General features: G+C 35.8%; 1 protein-coding gene across 3 annotated transcripts; it reads right to left on the minus strand.

Annotated features, from left to right (window-relative positions):
* Positions 1–5,749: 5,749 nt before the first annotated feature.
* Positions 5,750–9,122, minus strand: LOC142612587 (uncharacterized). 3 transcript variants are annotated; one of them, XR_012840152.1, is made up of 5 exons: positions 8,688–9,113; positions 8,040–8,118; positions 7,191–7,259; positions 6,223–6,384; positions 5,750–6,105 (listed from the first exon to the last, which is right to left on the minus strand). XR_012840152.1 is itself a non-coding variant. In XM_075784690.1 (5 exons), exons 1-4 carry the CDS (start codon positions 9,020–9,022, stop codon positions 7,207–7,209), a joined length of 525 nt encoding a protein of 174 aa, XP_075640805.1. In that variant the 5' UTR covers positions 9,023–9,122; the 3' UTR covers positions 6,340–6,384; positions 7,191–7,206. The 3 variants fall into 3 exon arrangements, 2 of the variants coding, with proteins under 2 accessions (XP_075640803.1, XP_075640805.1); XM_075784690.1 differs by lacking the exon at positions 5,750–6,105 and adding an exon at positions 7,714–7,776 and having other exon boundaries at positions 6,340–6,384; positions 8,045–8,118; positions 8,688–9,122; XM_075784688.1 differs by having other exon boundaries at positions 5,750–6,384; positions 8,688–9,112.
* Between the last annotated feature and the right edge of the window lie 17,541 nt (positions 9,123–26,663).

The raw sequence follows: 26,663 nt of genomic DNA on the forward strand, positions 1-26,663 counted from the left end.
ATTAAAAAAAAAATCTACCTTTTGTAGTTTCCTTTCTTCAATCAAGTCCAGTTGGGGTGCGAGATTTTCGATTTTTAGCTAGGAAGGCTCATAACCAATAGCCCTCAAATGGTAAATCACATATATCATATATATAAGTCTTGGACTCGAACACAAGACCTCGAGTTATAACACTACTGAAGATTCCCTTGGAGCCAAAAAACCACAGCCATCACCTAGTTAGTTCCCATCTTTGTAAGCTCAGATGCATTAATTGGCAGTGGAAGCATTAAGTATTTTGTCAACTTTGAATTTCATCCCAATATATATGTTCCTGTATCACCTTATGATTATGATGTTGTAAATGTGCATACATAACGCAATCCAACAACTATAATTATGTACGAGTTGACAATATTAAAATACTACCTAATTTTCTAAATTAAAATTGCCATGATGTTGTGACTACACAACAATACAGCTTAAAGATGAAGATGCACCAATATGAAATGCAATTGATTGCAGTGCACCTAGTTGGATGGATTAGATACGTAACTGAGATGGTTGATGCAGACCTGGACCATAAATGGATTAATGCATGACCGTAATGATTGATGCATGTTAACTATGTCAAATGGTTTGTATTTTTGGACAGAGCAATTCAGGACACTCGAAGAGGGAGGAGAAGAACTAGAAAGAATTTCATTTCTTTGTTGACTAGTGCACCTATACCTCATCCCTCATTTTTAGTAGTAGCAGCAGCAGTAGTAAAAGAAGATATAAGTGAAGGTTTGAGTGGTTCTAGTCCTCTTGAAATGGCTCGTTCTTCAACATTCAAAACAAAATCATTAGGTTTCGAGTGCATATGCACTTCCATATTGTCACAATTCGTCCATTCATATATATGCCATATATTCGTGTTATTACACACACATACTTGCATATGTGCCAAACTTTGTTCGAGTCTTGATATCCTTTTGATTATTCAATCACTCCGTCTTTGCTGGTATAACATGACAATGTAATTTCTTTCCTTATGAGTTCAAAGTTTTCCTCTCAATTGGATTGAAAGAATCTCTTCCAACTCATTATGTAATTGTCGATAAGATTGTCCACATGTATTAAATTCCATGATTTATGAAACCATCTAAGTAACATGACTATTAAACAATACTTATTACCAATTCACACCGTTGTTGCGATAGTCATTTCACAAGTACAAGTGTTTATGGGATGTGAAGAGTAAGGGCTGAGATTTAAGTTTTCAGGAGGGAACTTCACACAAATATATATATTTAGATTAAACTAGAATAAAATTTCTATCTTGTATAAAAAAAATGATACTTATTAATTAAGCCATACAAGTGAAACCTTAAAAAGCTTATATTATTCTCCAAGAATAAAATGGACAAAATATTTATGTTTTGTTGCTATCAAAAAAATTTATGTATCAAATAAATGCTGGATTAGTAAATCATGGTCCAATTGTTGCGAAGCAGTAGCACTTGTATACAGGGGTAACTATTGAATTTGTTGACCATGAATAAGCAATTTCTGCAACAAATCATGGATTAGGGGATCCTCGAACATGCACTTAATAGCACATGAAATAGGGGTAACGCTGCTGATAATTTGAATTCATTAATCATGTATAGGCAATACAAAAAGTCACAGGGATTTGAGGTTGTAAGCAAACTAATAAAAATCTTTTGTCTAAGTTTTTATATTCCACTTTACACTCCATCAATTATAGTATATCATGTGTCTGATTTTTTCCTCCCATTTTAACTTTGGTTATTTTTATAAGAAAAGATGAAAAGACAAGTGACAGTGACAAATTGTAATTGGCGGAGTATAAAATAGAATATAAAGAGTAGAGCAATTGATTTTTATTCTAATATTCCTTGTACGTGGATATGGGTTAGACTTTCCCTCAATAAGTGACACCCAGTACCTGAAATTTTCAACTTTATATGGCAGTAGAAATAGAAAGAAGAAAAGAAAAAGAAAAAAGAAGACCATAAACAATACATGGTAGGATGAAGAAAGAGTTTAAACTCAAGACCTTCTAGTATAATACATAATAGACTATCACTTGTCTTAAATCTTAATCAAGCTAATGGAACATGCTGAATTTGTTCCCTTTAATCAATATTTTAACAGCGACGAACTGACGATTCCTTAAGGGAAGAATGTGCTTTCTAGACAAACATGATTTAACATCTAATCGGTGGAAATTGAACGAGATAAGTCTAGTATTTCACACATTACCTTTGACAATTTTCCCATCCCTTTGAAAAATAAGAAAATTAAGAAAAAGCTCATTTGCTTAGAACTAGGATCATCATGAAGATCTAGATGCATACAAAGTCACACATTCACATTCCCATCATCATCATGATAATTCATCTCTTCTCAAACTTAGAGATAATTAAAGAGGATGATGGGGTTTCCAGGTCCTCAATATAGCATTTGACTCTTATATATTTGTGTTCAAACTAAGTATAATGAGAGAAATAAAAGGTGCAACAAGGGTAGGGTGGGATTTGGAGATGCCAACCCCCCTGCTAATGGTCCACCAAGCCACACAAAACTTATAAATCCTTGAGAGAGAGAGAGAGAGAGAGAGAGAGAGAGAATGGACAATCTACTACAGAGTTGCAATTCTCACGCTTCTATGGGCCCCTAAGCTAAGGTGATGCCACTGAGCAATTTGTGAAAGCCTTATCCATTACCATTTATTCCAATCTTAACAAGGGTGAATTTGAGATAGTATAGAACGACTAATGACATGGTGGGGGTAATTATGTGCCACATTGCAGAACTGAAAGTTACAATGCCCAGTGAAATATAGCAGTACATGTAGACCGTACCAAGCAAATAATAGTTTCAACGTGACAGACAATAAAGCAGCCTGAGGTTTAAACAATGCCAACTTACCAGGAAAGGGTTTTGTAATTGATAACTTGAGAAAACTTCTTATTATAGTAGCGAGTGAATTCGTATTGTCTGTACAAATCAAGTGGAAAAATAACAACTTTTGAATGTGACAGACATATTCAGCAAAAAAAAAAAAGTGACATAGACATAGAGAATTGAGGCAATTAGTGTTTGGCCTGCTTGGTATTTTGTGAGTTATACCTAAAAGGTTGTTCATTTACTGGGGCGTTGGAAGGGATTGAAGGAGAGACATACTATTGGCAAAATTTGCTAATGTTTTTACAGAGAAAGAAACATGAGTACTTTAGGAGTGTGAATTGCCCGTGCTAAAATCAAAGTAGTTGATTTTAGACACTCTATGATTGGACATCGACTCCCAAGTTCTTTTTCCTATCCAAATTTGTAGGAGTTCTTCAAATTTTTACTATAGAGATTAGATTTAAAAAAAAAAAAATTCTTTGAGTATTTCTCTCGTATACTTCGTCTATACTTTATTTGCGTCCTCTTATAGCTGTTTTTCCTATTAATGAATTACCTGTTGAAAAAATGTCTTCATTCATGTAAATGTAGCAACTTGTTTGAAATGATGAGAGCAATCGAAATTTCAACACATACTCAAATCCTCTGGGTTATATGGACATTTAGTCACCCCTTACAATGCCACCATCCTTCCATCTTAAGGGCTTTTTCTTCCTCATCGTCTGATACCGGGTTCTGACCTCTACAATCACGAGTCCACCTGCCATCATTACCAGGAGAGAAATCTCTCTCTCTCTCTCTCTCTCTCTCTCTCTCTCTCTCTTATCAACATGCCAACCACAAAAAATAAAATAAAACTAACGATGCAAACCCATCAATATTTATAGGAGCTCGCAACTCACTCTTTTATCAGTTTCTACTCATTCACCTCAAACTTCATAATTTTCTACTCGAACAAAATTTAAAGCAAAATGTGTACCGGCAACACTGAGAAGAAGATTCCATCTGGTCTAGTCCGTTCTTTTGAAAGAAAGCAAAGATCAAAGCAATCCGGAGTTGAAGTTCACAGGCATACCAGGTGTGTTTCATAGCATAGAATAGAACCCCAGTATCTCTTATGAAACAATTAATCCTTCTCTTTTCAATATTTTGATGTCTCTCTTCCATTATGATGGTCTATATTTTACATGAACCTATTGTGTGAACTCTTACAGCAGATGTGAAGAAAAGGAGAAGGATTTGGAACTAAAGAACCTGAAGCTATATTTGGAGAACAAAAGTATAATTGAAGAGAATGAAAAGCTGAGGAGAAAGGCTTGTCTTCTTCACCAAGAGAACTTAGCCTTAATGAATGAGTTTCAGAAGAAATTCCCCCATTGGGAACGTTCCTCCTCCACCCTTATTTCTTCTTCTCAAACACTGATATCACACGAAGACAAGTGATACTCTCTCTCTCTCTCTCTCTCTCTCTCTCTCTCTCTTTGTGTTATCCTCTAGCTGTTTTCGAATTGTTATTGCCTTATCGGAGAATAAGGATTAATAAATTGCTAGGGATAATTGTTGTTATAAATTTATGATCAAAGATGAAATCCTGGACTCTGTATGTTATGTTATAAAGTGTTGTTATAAACAGAATATTGACACAAGTGGTGCGTTCTGATGAATGTCTCTAATTAGACCAAGAAAGGATTTAATAAATCCTTTCAAGGCATAAGTCAGTAGTGTTAAAGAATATATTGTTTTAAAAAATAAATTAAAAAGTGATATTTTTGTTTCGGGAAATCAATTAAAAAGTGATATTGATCGACAAATCAAACTAGAAATACAAACACCATTTGGATTTGCTAGTTGATGTTATCATAAAATAGGTCTGAAAAGTGGCCTCACGTTAACCATTTGGATTATACATTATTTGATTTCACGTAGTTTTTTATCCATCGATGTATAGTAAATGGGGAGCATCAAGCATTTTCCCATGCCTGGTTAATACTCAGGTAGCGATGCTTGGTTGAACCATGAACACTTTGTTTTGTCACTTATGCGGACTTAGGCCTTTTAGAAGATAATATTAATTGGCCCTTGGCTGCCAATAGGGTTGTAAGAACAAACCAAACAATCAAACCTATTGAAAAGCTACTAGAAATTAAGCAACATGAGTCAAGAGGGTTGAATTTTTTGGGCTAAAGAAAGCTACCTACAATGTCAATGCTGTGGAAGAGTTCATAATTCTCTACGCATTGGAGTAGGTTTCAATTTATACCATTCTAAGAACAGACAAAACAAAAACCGAGAAGTGTTTATTAAGTAAATTATTACAGCTAGGATTTTCTTTGAACAAGGAAGGTTCACATCTTACCGGACATTAACGAGGCTTCCCTTCTTCATCTTCTTTCTTTTCTTTTTTTTTTTTTTTTTTTGGATGGCATTTTCCATTATTAACAAAAGAAGATCAACGTGTAAATTCTATATCTGTTATTGGAAGAGAAATATTGCTAATGAAAGTCCACATGGTTTTAGTTATAATCCGGAGTACTCTTCACACCATTGTCCTTGAATATTCCCATGTCTCAAGAGCCCTTGATTGCAATTTTAAATAGTTCATTTCATTAAAAAAAAAAAAAAGAAGGTATCTTTTGAGATGGTCGACACCTCTCTCTCACAGCATGTGGGCATCCCACATGTTGTGAGAACTACATCACAGAGTTCACATTCCGGTGACTGTAAGTACCAAGGAAATTTCATGCCAATTTAGGCTGATCAGATGCTTTACTTATCAAATCCCCGCTCCCTCCCAAAAAGAGATGCAACACTTATCAGTCAAAAAAAGCAGCAATTATCGACATGACAATCATAAAAGTAAACCAGCTTACCCAAGAAACATATATAGTAAAATTTTGAAAGTCTAAAGATGCGGCGATTCTATAATGATTAGTTTAGACTTTGAAAAAAATTTAGTATATATATACATGTTAATCCAACTAGAGAGGCTTAGGTCAATCCACTTGGTTGACAAAACTCACCAGGCACAATAGGGAGAACTTACATGATCATAGATTCAGCTCCAAAAAATTAGAGATTGGCTGAAAATATGCTGGCCCTGTGAGACTCATTCCAACTTTGGAAAAACCTCTTATATCCATAATTTTATTTAAGTCAATCTGAGCTCATCATGAAAGTGGAAGCTTCCAGCATTTTGTGTCCAGTTTCCTGACACACATGCAACACATCCAGAAGAAAACTACTATTACTAATTCTATAGATTGGTCCTTTTCTCTTAGCACATCTATTTACCAGATAAATGCCCTTGAAGAAGAGTAATATTACCAACCCAGAAGGCAGAACGCAGTAAGAGATTTATTATATGCACGTAGAGAAACATCAGAGACTCTTGGAGCTTTTCTCTGATGATTTGTATATGCGGTAGGCAGCAATACACATTGTGGCATTACCTATTACTGTTAGTGCCGCCTGAAGAGCCACTAATACCTGCAAATCAAGGGGAACATCTGAGTCATTCTACAAATTCTATCTCTCATCTCATTCACATCATATTCGAAAGAAAGATGGAGGCATGAATTTTGGAATTAATATATTGGTCCAAGACATCAGGAGTTTGTGATTATGTTCATTGAATGCTTAAATAAAAATATTGCCTGGCATAATGAACTTATTTGACTAGATAGTCAGAGTAACCAAAATGAGAATGGCTCAAGCAGATGCCCAAAACACTAAAAAGAATTTCATTCCTGTTTGTGGCATGCATGCACCATGTGTTAATTCAAAAAGGAAGCAACTTCTGAGTGAGCTTGCAAAATACACAAACACACCAAACTCAAACTCATTTGTAAATTACTTAGGTAGGCTTGGTTATAACATAATTACAAGTGTGGCCATTAAACGAAGTTGGTTATTTTAAAATTACTTTAAGTAGGGGTTATCTTCACTTCAGGTACAAGTTGTAAATACCTTGCTGGTGCAACAACTTGTGCCAGAACACATATACTCGCAATCTATGTAAGTCACTGCACGTTAGGAATTGGTGATGTGGAAGAGGGCGTGAAATAAACCCACAGAGTGAATCAACATCTATTCTTAAGCTCACAATTTATATCCACAACAGTTTCACATATTTTTCTATCAGGCTGATGTACGTCTAAGAGTTCAATTCCTGTTTATCAATCATCAGAAACTAAATGTTGCACAACACTAATTCAATAGTAATAATATGTTCCTCAGTTTCAATTATATCCTTTTGTACCTAATAATTGTCAAATTATGTGACCCTTTCTTACCTCAAGAGATTCAGAATTATAAAAGAAATGCCAAGTGCATGCACAAAATGCTCCACCAAGAAGGGGTACCTGAACCAATCAATTGTCAATTGTATAACTAATGAATCTATCAAAGAAACAAGTGTGAGTTAAAATTTGGAAAAAGAAGAAAAATGTGCTTGATGATAATAAACCACAAAGCATGCTTCATAAGGATAAAGGAGTCACACAGATCAAATCCCTACATTTGCCTAGTTATACTAAAATTGAGCCAATTTGGATGTCCCGAGTAAAATTATCCCAACTGTGATATGCATATGAATTGGAATCCATCCACTTTGTTCCCCACAGAAACTATTCTAAGGGTGTGTTTGGATACTGCTTATTTTGCTGGAAAAAAAATATAATAATAATAATAATAAAGTTACTGTTCACGCGCGGGTTACTGTTCATTTGCCTATTTGTACTGTTCATGTGCAAGAGGCTCTGAGATGAAAAAAAAAGGCAAAACGTGGACGTGAGAGACGTGCAATCCAAACGGTACCTAAGTTTAATTCTGCCCATGTTATTAGATGAAGACCTTGTTGAGTTGAGCTGAGTACCATATCTTCAGCAACAGCAAAAATAACAACAAAACACTCAATGTTATATCCTTCATGACACTAAAATATTAGCATGGCCTGTCATTAAACACCATTAATATATGTTTGGAATATAAACTGATTGAAAAAAGCACATCATAGATATTATCATCACAATGTAACTCTTCATCAAAGACAAATTGTTAATACAACAAATACAAAATCAATTAATGTCTATGATAATCTAAGTAGCTACTAAGAATTTGCAAGAATTGGAAGAAAAACTCACCATACCCCAGGAAAGTCCTTTCCAAGACTCATACCCAGATTGCTCCCCATATTGCCACACCAAAGCCATTGCTGTAATCCTTTAAACAAACAAAAAAAAGTCCCTACCATTAGTGAATCTCATCCAAATAAAACACAATTTCCCAACAGCAACAACCAACCCTTAGTCCCAAAAGTTTGGGGTCAACTAGAAGTCCTCAACAGACTTATAAGGGTCAGCCACATGTATTATTTTCTTCCATTCTATCATATCTAATTCACATTTAATATACTGCATTTTCTTTTTTTTAGCAAGAAAACTTGAAGTAACTTAAAGATAGTTCTTGAATTCAATATCTTAAAATATCAGAATTTTCATAACAAAATTCCCTCCTACAAAAGCCTAAATAGAACTACTTCGGTATCTTAAAATATCAAAATTTTCATTACAAAGGTCTCTCAAACAAAAGCCTAATAGTACTATTTGACTCAGTTAACTCACATTTAATTCATCTTTAGGAATGAGACCACAAAGAACACAAACCTCAACACATTGACATAGACTTTCTTTTTCTTTTCCATCATTTTCTGACCAAGCAAGTTCATAGAAATCAAAATTAAGACAAAATATACAAAATTGAAAGCAACAACACCCAATAATAAAGAGTACCATTCAACCACACTGGACACGTGTATAGCCCAGGTGGGCAAGGACAGAGCATTGGTGGGCTCACTGAGTTGCAGAGAAGTAGAACCCAGCAGCAGCAAGGACGGTAACTCCGCAGCTGAGGTGGGTCCCACCAGGGTCAAGGTCAAACCAGCTCCTAACAGAGCAGCAGCCATGGTGGTCTTCGGGTTCTGGATGGTACCGTGATTGATGGAATTCCGGGTACGGGTCTGAACTTGGGTTTGGGTCTTTGAATGTGGGGTAGAAGAAGAAACTTGTCTTGTGGGTCTGTGAGGAAAGCTGAATTTTGGAGGGTAGAATAAGGTGGTGATAGCCATAACTGAGTTTTGAGGATTTATCAGTGATAGTCGCAGAGACTGTGGTAGTTGGGTCTGTAACTGTAACTGTAGTCTGATGCTATGAAGGCAGGGTCGTAGACGGGGTAGATTGGTAATTTAATTTTGGATAAGACCCAAGTGTTTATTTCTTTATTTTTTCAATTTACAAAGGCCTGCCAAAAATTTATTTGAACTAAGATAAAATACAAAATTCCACCGTTGAGGTTTGGCTTAATATCAAATTTAATCCTTTTGGAAGTTTCTTGCTTGTTCAAGTCCTTTACTTTGTTTCAACATCTTATCTTGACTACAAACCTCAGCATCTATATCAGGTGTGTCAAATGTTAAATTTTTGGTATTTAACACACCAAACACTAATATCCATACTTCATGAGATATTCCAAATCTCAAAATTTTTTGTAACATGCTACAGTGCGGTTTCATTTATGGAACCAAACTGTAGCATGTTGCAAAATTTTTTATTATTTGTTTATTCAAATGCTACCGTGTTGGTTTCAAATGCTTCCGTGTTGGTTTTTAAATATTATTTTAATATCTGTATATATTATTTTAATGTATAGAATTGAAGAATAGAAGATGTGATGTACACTGAATTGTAAAATGGTGTGTTAAAATAATAAAGTAGTCTTTTTGATGTTTCAAAATAGCATTTTTTTACAACTCCTAATGAGAATGCTCTAAATTGCATAATGACAGTGTTATGCATAAAAGAGTGTCTGGGTAGTATATAATAGATAAGTAATGGCGAGAGATGGAGATGAAAGAAGGAAAAAATGGGGAATTTTGAGCAAAGTTAAGTGACCTTCATGCTTAGAGTCAATTGGATATTTTTGAAAAAATTTGGTAGCTACCATCATAGTCGTAATAGCATTGCAAAAGAATGGATTTGGTTCATTTTGTTAGATTTTAGATCGTTGGCTTATGAGAGAATATACAAGCAATCCTATCAAGATTTTCTGTGCCACAAATCAATCTCAGATTTTGATAAGTAGTCTGAATAAATTTTTTGACTATATAGGAAAGCTCAGTTAGTCAATTATAATGGCTACCTCTTTTTGTGCCCTTAAATCATATTAATTGCTTCACATTTGCTGTAACAACTATTTTGTTTTCCTTTTTGTTTTTTTGTTTTTGTTTTTGTTTTATTTTTGTTTTTGTGTGTGTGAGTGTGGAAAGATTAGCCATATGAAAAGAAAAGAAGGAATTGGGGAGAATAAGAAAGCTTAGCAAAGTATTAATCGTTATTGGTCAACATGTGATGTTTAACTATTGTTGGAGAAAAAAACAGTAAACAATGAAGGAAATAATAAAAATTTAATGACCAAACAAGAAGTTTTAATTGTAGTTAACCAACATGTGGTTTGGCTAGTTTTAACTACCCGTGATTTGAAATTTATCACTTACCCACCCGAGGTGCCCTTTGTTAGACAACCCTAACCTACCTCTCCCCTTTCCATTACAAAATCACCCTTACTATATAAGCCAAAATTAGAAACACAATTAGAACAACAATTTCAAAGAACAAATTCTCTCTCTCTCTCTCTCTCTCTCGGACTCCCTAAATCTTCAAACCCATATCCCTTTACTCTTTATCTCATTCAATTGACACAAAAATAGGATTCCTTTATTGATTGTGAGCAAGAAGATATACACAAATTGCCAATCTCGCAGACTTAACAAAAACAATACTTTTTCTAGGGTCGACTTGAATAGTTCTTGATGTTGTCCAACAATTTTTGATATTTAAGTGTCCATGGGTAATGTTTGATGTTTGTACTCAGGGTTTCAAGTTGCTGGATATTTCACCATGTCTTCATCAAGTTTTCACTCGAGTTCCACTAATCGTTTATATTTTAGTGAGCATTGTTAGCTGCAGACGGCTTTGACATTGAGAAATTTTGAGAGGAGGTTTTATGGTTGTTGCTATTATAATGTGGTGAGTAACAACTAGGTTTGTTTAAATTGATCTTCATTTTTAAACTCATAGTATGTTTGAAATATTTGATTTTGTTTGCAGGATGATGAACTTACTTGTAAATACTTTAAGTAGTTGATAACGAAACATGTAAGTATGGGTCTGAAGTTGCACCAATTGTCCATGCAAAATTCAGGAGGTTGGAGAATGAGGCAAAGCGTGCTAATGAGAAAAGAAAAGCAGCTAGTGAGAGGGGAAAAAATAGCTATTAAGAAGGAAATAATATCATGTGCAATGGAAGAAGAAACAAGGGGGAGAGAACTAGTAGCCAAGCGAAGGAAAGAAAAATTTAGGGTAAAAGAAAGGATAGTTCAAGAGAAAGTACACAACTAAAGGGTTGCACTTGTTGTGTCATGAGTCCTATGTGCTTTTTTCTTTGTGTTTTCTGGTAGGGTGTGAAAAGTTGGATTGAAGCCATTTAGTATACTTTAAAGGCAAGATGTTGTCATTGTTGTGTAATTTTGGGTAGTATGTAATGTATGTCATTTTTTTTTTTGGGACAAGCTTTAATGGCTTGAAGATAATATGTAGTGTATGCCATTTATTTAACAATATTTTGTAATTGAATAAAGCATGTATATTTTGACCATTCAAAATCACTTGGCAATATTTTGTAATTGATTAGAGTGTGCAATATCCAACTAAAGGGTTGGATATCATGTGCAGTGGAAGAAGAAACAAGGGGGAGGGAACTAGTAGCCAAGCGAAGGAAAGAAAAATTTAGGGTAAAAGAAAGGATAGTTCAAGAGAAAGTACACAACTAAAGGGTTGCACTTGTTGTGTCATGAGTCCTATTTGCTTTTTTCTTTGTGTCTTCTGGTAGGGTGTGAAAAGTTGGATTGAAGCCATTAAGTATACTTTAAAGGCAAGATGTTGTCATTGTTGTGTAATTTTGGGTAGTATGTAATGTATGTCATTTTTTTTTTTGGGACAAGCTTTAATTGCTTGAAGATAATATGTAGTGTATGCCATTTATTTAACAATATTTTGTAATTGAATAAAGCATGTATATTTTGACCATTCACAATCACTTGGCAATATTTTGTAATTGATTAGAGTGTGCAATATCCAACTTGAAAAAAATATAAGTTTATCCACATTGAAACAAACAAAGTATATCAACATCAAAAGTATCATTTCATTCATATAGATACTATTGGGTTAAGATAGATTAACCCTGGTTAATTAATTCAATTATCCAAGTTGATTAATTATGTCAAATTATATGCAAATTGTGGAGACACTAACAAATCACCAAATAAACAAAATACAGTGGAAATTAAATTGACACGGTGATTTGTTGATAAATGGGCAAAACATTTTGCAAGGCAAAAATTCTACCTAGTGAATTTAAGGTCACCACTCTCAAGAATCCACTAATCAATAATTAGTGGTTACAAGTTTGAGGAATCTTATCACTACCCTGACCTATTCCAAAATATTAACCTATAGTTGAACCTTTACTTCAATACCCAATTGAACTTGATATTGTAGTAACCTTCTTTCCTTTGTTGCACAAATCTCCAATCTGTAACTAATTACTTTGCACGAATTCCAGTACGTGAGTAACTCCGATAACTTGATTGATTGCTGTTGGCTAAAAAATTCTTCACTTCATAAATGATGAAGATCAGGAAGCATTTGGTTACAAAACCCTAAGACGTACAAATACAGTAGCTTCACACAAAGTCTATGAGTTTTAAGTCTTTGTTTTTGTGTTTAATGACTTTTAAAATAAGCCTTATATATCACTAGGATTATGAGAAAAGAAACCCTAATCATTTAAGTCATCATGGGTCAAATTTCAGATTTGAAAATTTTGAAATCGTAGATCTTGATAGATAGAGCTTGTGTCGAGCTTCTCCATTAAACTTCAATAGCAGCATCCGTCAAGACTTAATGAAACAACTTTTCTTCACTTATTTCTTGGATTAACCTTCATGTCTTTAATGATACTACTTGATTTGTTTGAGCAACATACTTCTTGATATATTAAACTCAACTTAGATCTACTCAATTACAAGTAAAGTGCGTTTTGTTTAAGGATTAACTAATTACATAGAAAATATGATCCTAATAGATACTAGCAACAAAAGTATATCAATATACATAACTATATCTACATCAAAATTATCCTTTCATTCTGCTAGCAACATCATACAGTATGTTTGACAAAAGTGGAGACCACTTAATAATAATGACAATTAATGCCTGTATGAGTCCGAAAAAAAAAGCTTAAGGACTAAATTATTCAAATGATCGTAACAACTATTTTGTTTGGATATGGGATAAGAGCAAGAATAATAAAGGGAAATTACTTGAAAAGAAATGCAACTGAACTCTTAATGAAAAATTCAAAGAACGATTGATATATTATAGAACCAATCTCGGGAAGTCCAAGAGGAGTTACAAAGATATAGAGTCTCTTTTTGATTGTTTAGAGCTCACACTTAACAACCTTTATCTTCTCTCTTGGTTTTTTTTTTTTTGTTTTTTGGATCCATCCCTATTTATACTTATGGAGGCACTCTTCCCCCTATCCACTTGAGGTAGAGATGGTAGAAATTAGGCTGTCTAACACTGTTCTTGTGTGTTATTCGGCCATAAATGTGGCACTTCTGACAGGTGAGGTGGATTAAATGTGGAGGGGATGGTTGCTTCCTTTAGAAACTTCATTCTTCAAACTTTTAGTCTACCTACCTTCTAGCTTGCCTGAATCCTTGTTTGTGTTATGGGCGTGGGGTGGATTTCGTAGATTTCATGCATGCCTCCAAGGATGGGATACTCCTCGGATACCTTTAGAGGAACATATCCTCATTGGATGGCTCTTCTCGGAATTCGTGATGGTTGTTTCTTCCCTTTTAAAATCTCCTCTATTGGAGAAGGCCATTAGGGCCTGCTTTTGGTTAGGCCCAAGTTTTCTCCCTTATTTCGGCCCTTTGGGCCGATTGGCCCAAACTTATTTGCCATAGCTAAATTCTTCCTCCCACAATGCCAAATACAAAAAACAAGTATTTTCTCTTCTCCGAACTAACCAACACATAATTGTTTATGTATGCCACTTATCCAAACCAACCTAATAATTACAAGTGGTTTTGTTCCCACTAAGACACATAAATACACAACGTAATAATTATACAACTTTTGTCTATGAAAAGACCAACATGTGCACTGCCACTAGCAATCATGCACATTGACAAAATACAATACAAAAAACAAAACCATATGTTCCGTTTTTCAATGACTTTGCCCTTGCTGTGGACCTTACCCTTACCCTTACCCTTCCCTTGACATTGCTTCAAGTTGAGAATATCGTACCTTCTGTGTGAGGCCTTAATCCATCGCTTCCAGTTGGGAACACTTCATTAGTCCTTAGTACTTGTTTTGGAGCTCTATTAGTTTCAGATTGCAAAATATATCCAAAGCTTCATGTTAATGTCATAAGAAAAGAAAATAATACAAAAATGGATGTTGCCTCAGAAGATACTTGAGATAATTGCTGTCTTGTGTCCCATGCTTCTTTAAGAGTATGAGAGATAGGTTGGCTACATGAGAACCATTGATAAATTTTGATAGGCCAAGAATTTTTATTTTATTTTATTTTTTTTATACAGAGGATAGGCCAAGAATGTATTGACCCTTTGTGATAAATTAACCAATTAATTAGCCAAGTGAATTAATTAAGTTAATTAACATGTAATATGCGTGGTAGCACAAACAAATCATCAAATGAGTTAAATGCAGCGGAAAATAAAGTTGACACAGTGATTTGTTTACGAATGGGGAAAACCTCCAAGGCAAAAAACCCCCATTGGGTGATTTTAAGGTCACCACTCCCGAGAATCCACTATTATCACAACAAGCGGTCATAATATGCTTGAATAAAACCTTTGCATTCACTTGCATCATCTGAGACGGCCCTTAAAATAATCCTTATATATGTTTAGGGTTGTGAGAAAAAAAAAAGCCTAAACAAGTATACATAGATATGTGTGAAATCAAATTTGAAAAACTGATTTTTGTAAATCTCGATAGGTAGGTTATCTATTGAGCAGCTGTTGAGTATCAGGCTGAAGATCGCTTTTAAACCTCGATAGATGCTATCTGTCGAGCTTTAAAATACAGCACTTCTTCACTTGATTCTTGGACAGATTTGCATGACTTCAATACTTGAATTTGAACTTTTGTTCCTTGAAGTATTAAACACATCCTAGATCTACTCAATTATAAGTAAAGTGTGTTTTGTCAAAGGATTAGTCAATTCTAAATGACATATGTTCTTAACATGATTCACATATGTCCTAACAATCTCCCCCTTTGGCAATCCATGACAAAACCACAACAAACAAATGAACATATGAGAGAAGTCATAAATCACTCAACTCATACTCACTTGTTGAATACAATTAAATCTATTTTAACACAAACTCTTGAAAAACTTTGCAAGAAGAGAGTTCATGGTGTGAAAGACTTTGACAACCTGTATTTCTGAAACACTTTAAACAAAACTCATCACAGCATCTTAGTGTGAAACAGAAATAAAAGATTGCATACAATAAATAAGAAGCAAATGCATAAAAAGAGAAAAGAACCAACACATGAAGAGATATGTGAAACTGTAATAACAACCTCAATATATAATGAATACAAGGTTTGCTATCCCAAAGTAAGAACAATGTATCTAAAGAAAGAAAGAAATTAAAAGATACAAAAAGTCCTCACCATGGTTGTCAAAATCGCGATATAGATCGTAGGATCGCATGATTTTACAATCCCACCTCACCAAAACATTTAGGATCACATTAGGATTGTAAAAATGGTAGGGTCATACGTAAGATCGTGTAGGATCGTAGGGGATCCTACCGATCCTACCAAAAACTTTGGGTTTTTTTTTTTGGGATAAATTTTTTGTTTTGATGAAGCTTTAAGGGTTTTTTCATGTTGTGATGGTATGAATTTTTATTTCATTTTTATAAAATTATGTTAACCTAAGCAAATGTTTTCTAGTTTCTAGTTCACTTGTAATCAAAATGAAGGAATGCTTCTAAATGAAGAATTTGATGTTGGCTTTGTTGCTTTTTAAGCTATAATGTTGTTAAATTTGTTTGATCAATATACTCATTTGTGTTCTAATATTACTAAAATATTTTTTTATATATAATTTTATCAATGCTTGTATTTGTATATTGATTGATTGATTTTTTTTTTTAGCATGCTCTTTAATTGTTGCTGAGTGGTATAACTTGAATAGTTGAGTGTAAAATTATATCTTGATATCATTTGCAGCTCTAGTATACAAATATATAATGTCTACAAAGATGATGAAATAGATGATGATGATGATTAGGAATTTAGGATGGTAGTTGTAAGAATTTTAGAATGGGAATAATTAAATGTTCACTTCACCATATTCATCTTGTTTTTGGATTTCATATTGTAATTAGCTAGTTTCCATTTGCTAACTTATTTTGGATTTCAAACTTGGAACTTAGAACTTGGAAAATATTTTCCATATGTTTTGATAAATATTTTGGTATTTGGTTGTAATTAAATATTTATTGAACTTTTTAGATACATTGGATCAAAACTTAAATATATTTGTTTCGTTAGTATAACTTAGCGATGTATGACATGCAAATCACATCATATGATGCAAATCTTAGTTTTTTTATGGATGAATTTATAAATTACGTGATCATTCAACATACAAAGTTATTATCAATGTGTTTTTTTTGCTTTAAATCTGAAAATATGTAGGATCTTACGATTCACAATCCGATCCTACGATTTACAATCCCACCTACCTTTAACAATCTTACGTAGGATCTCGATTTTGACAACCTTGGTCCTCACTACATCCCTTAGAAACAAAAACACTCCCCTGCAATCGGGAACGTGCGCAGGAGGGCGTCGCGATCTCCGCAAACCTTCCACCGGCTCAATGTCCTCACCCGGTATCTGCTCAATCTACATAGCCTCTTTGTGAGGCGTTGGAGATGAAGGTCCCATGGTGGGCTCCACATGCACTAGAGGTGGGGTGGGCATGCCTGGTGTGGGGACAAATATGCATCCACCATCATGGGCAGATCCACTAAAAACTGGGGGCGACATATGGGGAGGGTCCTCATAGTTCGTGCTAGCACCTCAGGACATAGTCTGGGCTAGAATAGTGTCCTCATGACTGTTGATGTGGGATGGCCTAGCACCAACATCAAACGTGCATCTCGGTGTCCCGCCGCCATCATAAGACAGTATCCAATCACCTTCAAGCCATGGCTCTTCTACACCCGAGTCATCCCCTTCCTCGTAAATGGCTTCCAGCTTGGTCGTACAGCCGCGACCAACTAGATCACCTCCATGGCATCCATGCCCTTAAGACCCACCACTTCACCTACCATGACCTGGGGCCTGTGTACCAATGCCGGATGCTTCCGCGAGCACATCCGCCAATTTAAGTTGGCCTAGCTTCTCGACAACCTCTAGTGTCAGCTTAAGGTCATTGTACACGTCGGAACCTCGATCGCACCTCTATAGAGACCTAAGCATCGACCAAACCTGCAACATAAAGGTGTCATAAAAGCAAGAACGCAGGTATGATGCAAAACTATAATAGGGGGTATGAGCGTAGCTTTAAGCTATTATTGGTTCCACAGATGATGTTACAAATAAAAAAACTACCTTTTGAGCCAAAATAAATTAAAAGGTCCAAAATGAAATAACTTTAAACTTAAACTGTGAAAAGTGTACTGTAGTGAATAATCTAGTTCTCTCCTTAGACCCCTACATACATTAAACCGCAGGTGTGTGTAAGCATCATGGTTAACAACATTTGAAACATACAAGTGGAGCAACAAAAAACTGAACCTTACAATTCATATGCTTTCTCAAGAGTCAAGTAATTCCATGTTCTTTCCAATGTCTTCCTCAAATCCCAAGCAAGGATGTATCTGTTAGGACATATGTGATTCATGTTAGGAACATATGTCAATATTTTATATATTGACTAATCCTTTGACAAAACACACCTTTAGTTGTAATTGGATAGATCTAGGATGTGTTTAATACTTCAAGAAACAAGGTTTCAAGTTCAAGTGTTAAAACAATGCAAATCTGTCCAAGAATCAAGTGAAGAAATGTTGTTCATTAAAACTCGACAGCTAGTATCTATCGAGGTGTAAAAACTGTTTCAGCCCGAGGCTTGACAGCTGTTCGATAAATAGGGTATCTGTCAAGATTTATGAAGTTCAGTTTTTCAGAGCTGATTTTCATCTAATCCATGATTGTATGTTTGAGCTTTCTTTTCTCACAACCCTAAACATATATAAGGATTATTTTAAGCGCTGTCACAGGTTGCACAATTGCATAAGAGCACAGTTCCACAAGTGTGAAGAAAAGTGTGACTGGAAACCTAGTTGCCCTAGTTCATCTTGAAGAAGCTGCTGTGTTTGTAAACCGTATGATTTTGTGACCAAGCAACTTCATGATCTTCATTGTGTGATGAACAGAAGAACATTGCAGCCAACATCCTTCTCAAGTTGGTGATCAAGTCCCGTACTGGAGTCCGCGCATCTATTAGTTAGTCACGTACTGGGACCCGTGCAATACAAGGAGAGATTGTCACTACAGAACAAGTCCAATTGGGTATTGGGGTAAGGGTTCAACTGTAGGTTGGTATAAGGTACTGAGATTCCTTTACTTGTAACTGCTTGTTTTGATAATAGTGAATTCTTGGAAGGGGTGACCTTAAAATCACTCGGTAGGGTTTTTCCCTCAGAGGTTTTTCCCATTCGTAAACAAATCATCATGTCAATTATTTTCTGCTGCATAATTATTTAGTTGGTAATTTGTTTGTGCTACCATGTACATTGCATGTTACTTTGATTAATTAATTAACCTTGGCCAATTATTCAATTAATCCATCTCAAGGGGTCAATACGTTTTTGGCCTATCAAGTGGTATCAGAGCGGACACACTCTGATTAGGGTTTAATCTTTGTTGTATGATCCATTGACCCCTATTTGTCATGGATAGAGGACAATCACTCATTGTACCTCCTTTATTTGATGGTACTAACTATGCATATTGGAAAGTTCGCATAAGAGCTTTCTTGCAGTCATTAGATGAGAAAGTGTGGCAAGCTATGGAGATAGGTTGGACTAAGCCGAAGGAAGCACCGGCTGACTGGGATGATGTAAAGATCAAGGCAGCAAACTTCAACAGCAGGGCATTGAATGCTTTATGCAGTGCGATCACAAATGAGGAGTTCAAGAAGATATATTTTACTGAAACTGCAAAGAAAGCTTGGACCATTCTCCAGACAACCTATGAAGGAACCAAGGCTGTCAAGGATTCGAAACTTTAGAGGCTCATTACTAGTTTCGAAGAAATCAAGATGGAGAAGGATGAGATATTTGATAAGTTCTATGCTAGGCTCAAAGACATAGTGAACTTAGCATTTAATCTTGGGGAAACCATTCTGGAACCCAAGATCATTGCTATAGAGGAATCAAAGGATATTGAAAAAATTCCTTTGACATAGCTAGTTGGAAATTTGTAGACCTATGAGTTGGGTTTGTCTAGGATCAGGAAGTCAAGCAAAAGCAAGAGCAAGAGCATGGCACTGAAGGCCAATAGCACTAACACAGATGAGTCTTCTGAGGATGAGGATTCTAAAATAAAGTCCTATATCACCAGGCAATTCAAGAAGTTCATGAAGAATGCAAACACAAAGGGCTCCGACAAGGACCGTAGGCAATCAAGTTCTTCTCAGTCTAAGAGCCAAGACAAAGGGAAGAAGGATGCTAAAGATGGCGGACAGTACACTGCTCCCTCATGACCCAAGTGTTTTGGGTGTTAAGGCTTTGGTCACATAAAACAAGAGTTTCCTACTTATCTCAAGTCCATTGGGAAAAGTAAGGTACTTGCTGCTACCTTGAGTGACACCGAACTTGAGGATGATTCTAAAAATGAAGACGATAGAATTCTAAATGCCTTCACCGCCACTGTCAATGCTACTGAAGGGATTATAGAAGATGTGAATGAAGAAGAAAACTTGGTGGAGTCAAAATTTAAGAAGATGGATGAACAAGATGACATCCACAATGCCTATGCAAAGTTATATAAGGTCTTTGAAAAGCATGAGAAGTTGTATAGGTTGGCCACCAAGAAGCTCAGTGATGTGGAGCTTGAATCAGAACAACTTTCCACAAAATTTGATGAAGCAAATCAGACCATTGGAGCACTGAGATTTGAAAACAATTTCTTGGCTGAGAAGACCAAGAAGCTTGAGGCAGAATTGTTCCAAGTTAAAGCTCAGTTGGAGAGGATCTCAAGTGCAAAGCTTGATGAGATGCTCAGCATGCAAAAATCTGCCTCCGATCGAACCGGTTTAGGGTATGACTTTTCTTCTCCGAATATTGCTTCTTTTAGTACTACTATTTTTGTTTCTCTTACTAACAATATTGATTTTGAAAATAATGATGCTAAAAATGTGATAGCTAGTGAGAACATAGACAAAGGTAAATCTATCTTAGGAGCACCCCCTAAGCTTGCTAAGAAAAAAATAAAAAACCCTAGGGCTAAGAAGAGTAATGCTCAAAAGTCCAAAGAGAAAAAACAACATCTTTATCATCACTGTGGAGCAGCTGGACACACTCGACCAAATTGCTACAACTAGCAAGCCACTCAACAGAGCAACAGCATGGTCTCTTCAGGAAACTTGAGTCAGTTTCCATCCTCTCTTGCTACTCTTGGAGATCTCCTCAAGGCCCTCATGTTTCTTACGAACTTGAACGGTTGCAATTCTTCCCCTTCTCCTCCAGTTCAAAGGTTCCCTAAAAGGAAAGGTTCTTCCAAGGTGTGGAAGGAAAAAGGCTCTAAGTGATTCAGTCACTTTTTTCTCTCTCCCTCTTTTTTTGTGTTGTGTTTGCATTACTTGTGTGTTTTGCTTTCTTTTTGAGACAGTCTAGTTTTTATGCATTGCTTTATTTGACATGTTTTTGTTTATTTGTTTTTTAGTTTAGTTTTATTTTGTTTTTCATTTATAAAAGATAATTGAAAAATCAGAAAAATACAAAAACAGTATGTGTTTGTGTACATTGGTATTTGTGTACCTTGAATGGCCAATGATACAAAATTTTCTCAACTTTGTATTTCTTGTAGCTTAGATGAGCATCTCCATGCATAACTAAGCAAGTGAGCTTTGTGGCTCTTTATTTGTGATGAGTAATATTAAGTTATCTCTTGTACTTAACACTCGTATTACTCTTTTTGATGGGAATGACTAAAAAATCCTAAGAGAAATGCATAAATAACTATCTTACCACTGTTGCCCGCCAATCATGAAATGACATCGGTATGCTTCAGTATAGCAAAAGTGCAATGTCAAAAGAGTTTAACATAATTGGGTATTTCTTTTCTTTATCTTGTATGCCTAGGCATGATATGCTTAAAAAAAGGGAAAAATATGCAAAGAAAAATCAAAGCAAAAGAAACAAAATGCTTTAAAACATGATTGCAAGCGTGTATTTTAGAGGATGTGGGAGTTATAGGATGTACCTTGAAGGCGTTAGTCCCCATCAGGCAGTTATGATTGTGTGTGAGTTAAATTGATTTACTATCTCAAATCGTCATAACATAGAGACACTTATGCAATCTTGCGATGTTTTCACACACAACACGCAATATTCTTTGCTACTCTTGATACATGTGCAGGTACAATGTGATTTGGCCATCACAAGGTTTACTTTTGTTAATGTATGCTCACTAAACTGTCTTAACTTGTTTTTGAAATATAAAATTGGTGAGACGTGTTTAGTGTGTGTGTGTGTGTGGATCTATGTGCTTACATTCTTCCTTGATTGAGAGATGTTTTGAGAGATTAAAATGATGTTTGGATCCTTGGTTGAGTTGCATGTTTGATTGCATTCATGTCTGTGTTTTTCTCTTCTTGAAAAACTATTTTTTAAGCAATCTTGACAGCTCCTCAACAGCTCTCGACAACTAGGCTATCTATTGAGCTCTTCAACTTTTTCTTATCGCAATCTCAATAACTTCTCGATAGCTCCTTGATCCATCAAGAAAGTTTCTATCTCCTCGATAGATGCTCAATAGCTCCTCGATCCATTGAGCCCTCTTTGTTGTGGACACTTATGGATAGCGGCTTGATAGCTGGACCTTTTCATGCCTTTAAAGCTTGACACCTCTCGATTTGTCAAGAATTAAAAGGCTCTATAAATACGATCCGGGCGATTTTTCTTCATTTCTCCTCGATCTCTCTTGATTGTTTTCTGTCTTTTCACCTCCCAAACACTCTCTTCTCACTCCAAACTTCATCCTTAAAGGTTTTTCGGCTTAGATAAAGTATTTCTTCACTAGTAAAGGTCCTAAATCCTTCATTCTTCATGCGTTTCATGCATCTAACCTAACTTTTGGGATTTTTGAATTTTTTTTTTTTGGTTTTTCAAAATTGATGAAGTTTTTGTGAAATTTTTGGGATGGACTTTGTGAAAATGGTTTTAAATCATCATGCATTGCATCACATTTGCATTATAAAAATGTTTCATTCATCTTAGATGTGTGTTTACCTTGTTGCAATGATTATGTGCTGGTAGGTTTGGATTGAGCTGAGCCCATGTGTATTTACTATTGCATATCACATGCTTATGCATTTTCATGCGTACATACCTTAGATTCTCTATATTCTTATATATTGATTGTGATTGGTGCTTTTTCTGTGTGTGTGTGTGTCTCTCTCTCTCTTTTTTTCGATTAGTTGCTTTATGGCACCTAAACAAAAATCTACTCCGTCCTGGAACCCTCTTCATTTTGGGGCATCTTCCTCTTCTGATCTTACCCCTTTTCATATTTGGTTCCGTGATGATAAAGCCCGCAAGGACTTTTCGGAGAACTTTTCTAGACAAGGCATTTATTTGGAATGCCAAGTAATTTTGTCAAACTTCTCCGACACTGATCTACCCACTATTGTTCACAGTAGGAGTTAGGAGTCACTATGTGACGTCCCGGTCACTTGTCCATCTGTGCTTATACAGGAGTTCTACTCCAACATGCATGGATTTGATTATTCAGTACCTCATTTTTCTACTCTTGTTCGAGGTACGTGCATCATGGTCACTCCGGATATTGTATTCGACGTGTTCCATGTCCTTAGGGTAGCACATCTGGACTACCCTGGTTGTGATCATCTTAAGATCGTGTCTAAAGACGAGCTTATGTCCTCTTTTTGTGAGCGTCCCTCTGATTGGGGTGATCGTCAGTTCACTCCTTGTTCAGCCTTTGCTAAAGGTCCTAGGATCATTAACATGGTTATGACTTTTTTTTTACATTCTTTATCTCATTAAAACTCCATTACTGAGCCCCTTGCTCAATTTTTGCTTTCCCTTTTAGAGCATCCTACTATAGATTTTCCCTCTCATTTCATTCTTTCCCTCATAGATGTGTATAAGGATACGGTGACCCGTGATAAGCTCATCTTCCCCTCTCCTATCACGAGGATTCTAATCCATTTTTTTGTTCCCTTTCCCGTTTTCAACCACTTCCATGTTATGTGTGCCATAGACGTCACTACCGTTAAACAGAGCGAGGTGTAGCTACGTTCGAGGCGGTCCGAGTTGACGGTTCCTCCAGCTTCTACAGCTCCATCCACATCCACTCCCATTTCTTCTACAGGCGGTGTGACTTTCGAGGACATCATGGCATGGCTTGTTCGCATGGATGCTCGCCTTGATACTCATAGTGATGAATTGTGTCAGGTGAACACCCGTGTTGGTTGTATTGCACGACGACAGGCTGTCATGGGTGGCTTTGTTGCTTCTCCCCCTCCTACTCTAGAGGCTTTTGAGGATGAGGATGAGGATGATGATGCTGATGTTGATGCTTCTGATACTGAGGATGATGGTGCTAGCTCTTCCAGTGCTGATGAGATATCTACTTGATATACTTATCCTTTGTCACTCGTGACAAAAAAATAGAGTAGTTTTGGATATGAGAGTAGTCATACTCATAGGAGAAGGGTTAGTATAGGATCTTTTTGTTAGGGGGAGTGTTCATATTTCGAGGGATGTAATGAGGATTGTTATGTATCTTTTTCTTTTCTCTCTATTTTAGATACATTGTTCATGTACCTTAGATCTTGTGATCATATTATGATAGTAAACCCTGTACTTATTGGTATATATACATTTGAGGTTGTTATTACAGTTCTTTCACCTATCTTTACATGTGTTGTTTCTTTTCTCTCTTTATGCACATGTTTCTTATATATTGTATGCAATCTTTTATTTCTATTTCAAATTAAGATGCCTTGATGAGTTTTGTTTAAAGTATTTCAGAAATACAAGTTGTCAAAGTCTTCTTGCTATGAACTTCTTCTTGCAAAGTTTTTCAAGAGTTTGTGTTAGGATAGACTTTATTGTATTTAACAAGTGAGTATGAGTTGAGTGATTTATGACTTCTCTCATATGTTCATTTGTTTGTTGTGGTTTTGTCACGGATTGCCAAAGGGAGAGATTGTTAGGACATATGTGATTCATGGTAGGAACATATGTCAACATTTTATGTATTGACTAATCCTTTGACAAAAAGAACTTTACTTGTAATTGGATAGATCTAGGATATGTTTAATACTTCAAGAAACAAGGTTTCAAGTTCAAGTGTTATAGCCATGCAAATCTGTCCAAGAATCAAGTGAAGAAGTGTTGTTCATTAAAGCTTGATAGCTAGTATCTATCGAGGTTTAAAAGCTATTTCAGCCCGAGGCTCTACAGCTGCTCGATAGATAGGGTATCTATCGAGATTTATGAAGTTTAGTTTTTCAGAGCTAATTTTCTTCCAATCTGTGAATGTATGTTTGGGCTTTCTTTTCTCACAACCCTAAACATATATAAGGATTATTATAAGGGCCGTTACAGGTTGCACAATTGCACAAGAGCACAATTCCACAAGTGTGAAAAAAGTGTGACTGGAAACTTAGTTCATCTTGAAGAAGCTGCTGTATTTGTACACCGTAGGGTTTTGTGACCAAGTAACTTCATGATCTTCATCGTGTGATGAACATAAGAACTTTGTAGCCAGCATCCTTCTCAAGTTGGTGATTAAGTCGCGTACTGGAATTCGCGCATCTATTGGTTAGTCACGTACTGGGAGCCGTGCAATACAAGGAGTGATTGTCATTACAGAATAAGTTCAATTGGGTATTGGGGTAAGAGTTCAACTGTAGGTGAGTATAAGGTATTGAGATTTCTTTCCTTGTAACCGCTTGTTTTGATAATAGTGAATTCTTGGGAGTGGTGACCTTAAAATCACCTGGTGGGGTTTTTGCCTCGGAGGTTTTCCCCATTCGTAAACAAATCACCGTGTCAATTTATTTTCCGCTGCATAATTATTTAGTTAGTGATTTGTTTATGCTGCCATGTACATTGCATGTTAATTTGATTGATTAATTAAATTTATCTAATTAATCAATTAATCCATCACAAGGAGTCAATACGTTTTTGGCCTATCAGTATCCTTACAACTTTTTAATATAAGGCAAGACAAATTTTTGATAGGAATTGCATTCAAGTTAGATTTATGGTAACTTTTAGAAAATTATAGTACTTAACAACTTTTTCCCATAATGTAATTTTTGGATATTACAGATATCAAGGTGATTTGAGATTTGGATACTACAAATTCACTAATTTAGGAAGAACTTAAATCATAGTATTTGTTTACTTTAAAATATAATGAAAGATAAACTCATAGAGATTTAACAACAATAATTACTATGAAGGTTGGCATGCATGATAAACCTACTGAAGATATTTAATCAAACAATGGTTTCAACAAAAGGGAAGGGATTGTTGCCTCACCATGATTTCCCAATACACAGACTCTAGTGTTATGTACCGCCTTGTGCTGCGATCATACCACCTCATGTAGTAAACGAGGTATGTCGTATCACCGTCTAGGGGAGGGGCAGCTCGAACAGGTTGCCTTCGGTTGGCCCATTGCTAAATATGGACGACACGTTCTACCACCGAGTCCCTGTCTCATTTACCCTGGACAGATATCCTGTGAAGGTCGGTCAACGTATCCATAACCCCTGGAACTGGTTGCTTCGTCCCAAACTGATGGAAGACCTGTTCGGGATGATGCCCCGCCACTATCCAAAAGTATATCAATGGCACCTCGACCCTCCAAATATGCTGCCCGGTAGTGCAATACGCAGGCTGGGAGCCCATCGCGTGCGTGTACGGCTCCCATACAATCTACATAAGTGGATTGTTAGTTTAGTGATTATGTGAAGATGGATGTTTGTCATTTTTCATGGAAGGTAAAAGTATTTAAAAACAAGCAGGTTTATGAAAAATCCAACCTTCTCCCCAAAATGCACCCTAGAAAAATGCTACCATGCAACTAGTTAACTGAATCATGTACAAGTTGCATATAAATTTCACACTCAATACAGGCTTTTCAAGCATAGCAAGTAGACATATCAGGGATGAAGTTGTGCAGAACCAATCACTGAGGAGACCTTAATCTTAGGAAATTATAAATGTGATATATAAGATACAAAAATTAATTAGTAGTCCTATTTCTTGGAGACCATTGAAAAAAGCATAGAATTATTAGAATAGGAAAACT

This window comes from Castanea sativa, chromosome 10 (assembly GCF_040712315.1).
Source record: "Castanea sativa cultivar Marrone di Chiusa Pesio chromosome 10, ASM4071231v1".
Classification (NCBI taxonomy): domain Eukaryota; kingdom Viridiplantae; phylum Streptophyta; class Magnoliopsida; order Fagales; family Fagaceae; genus Castanea; species Castanea sativa.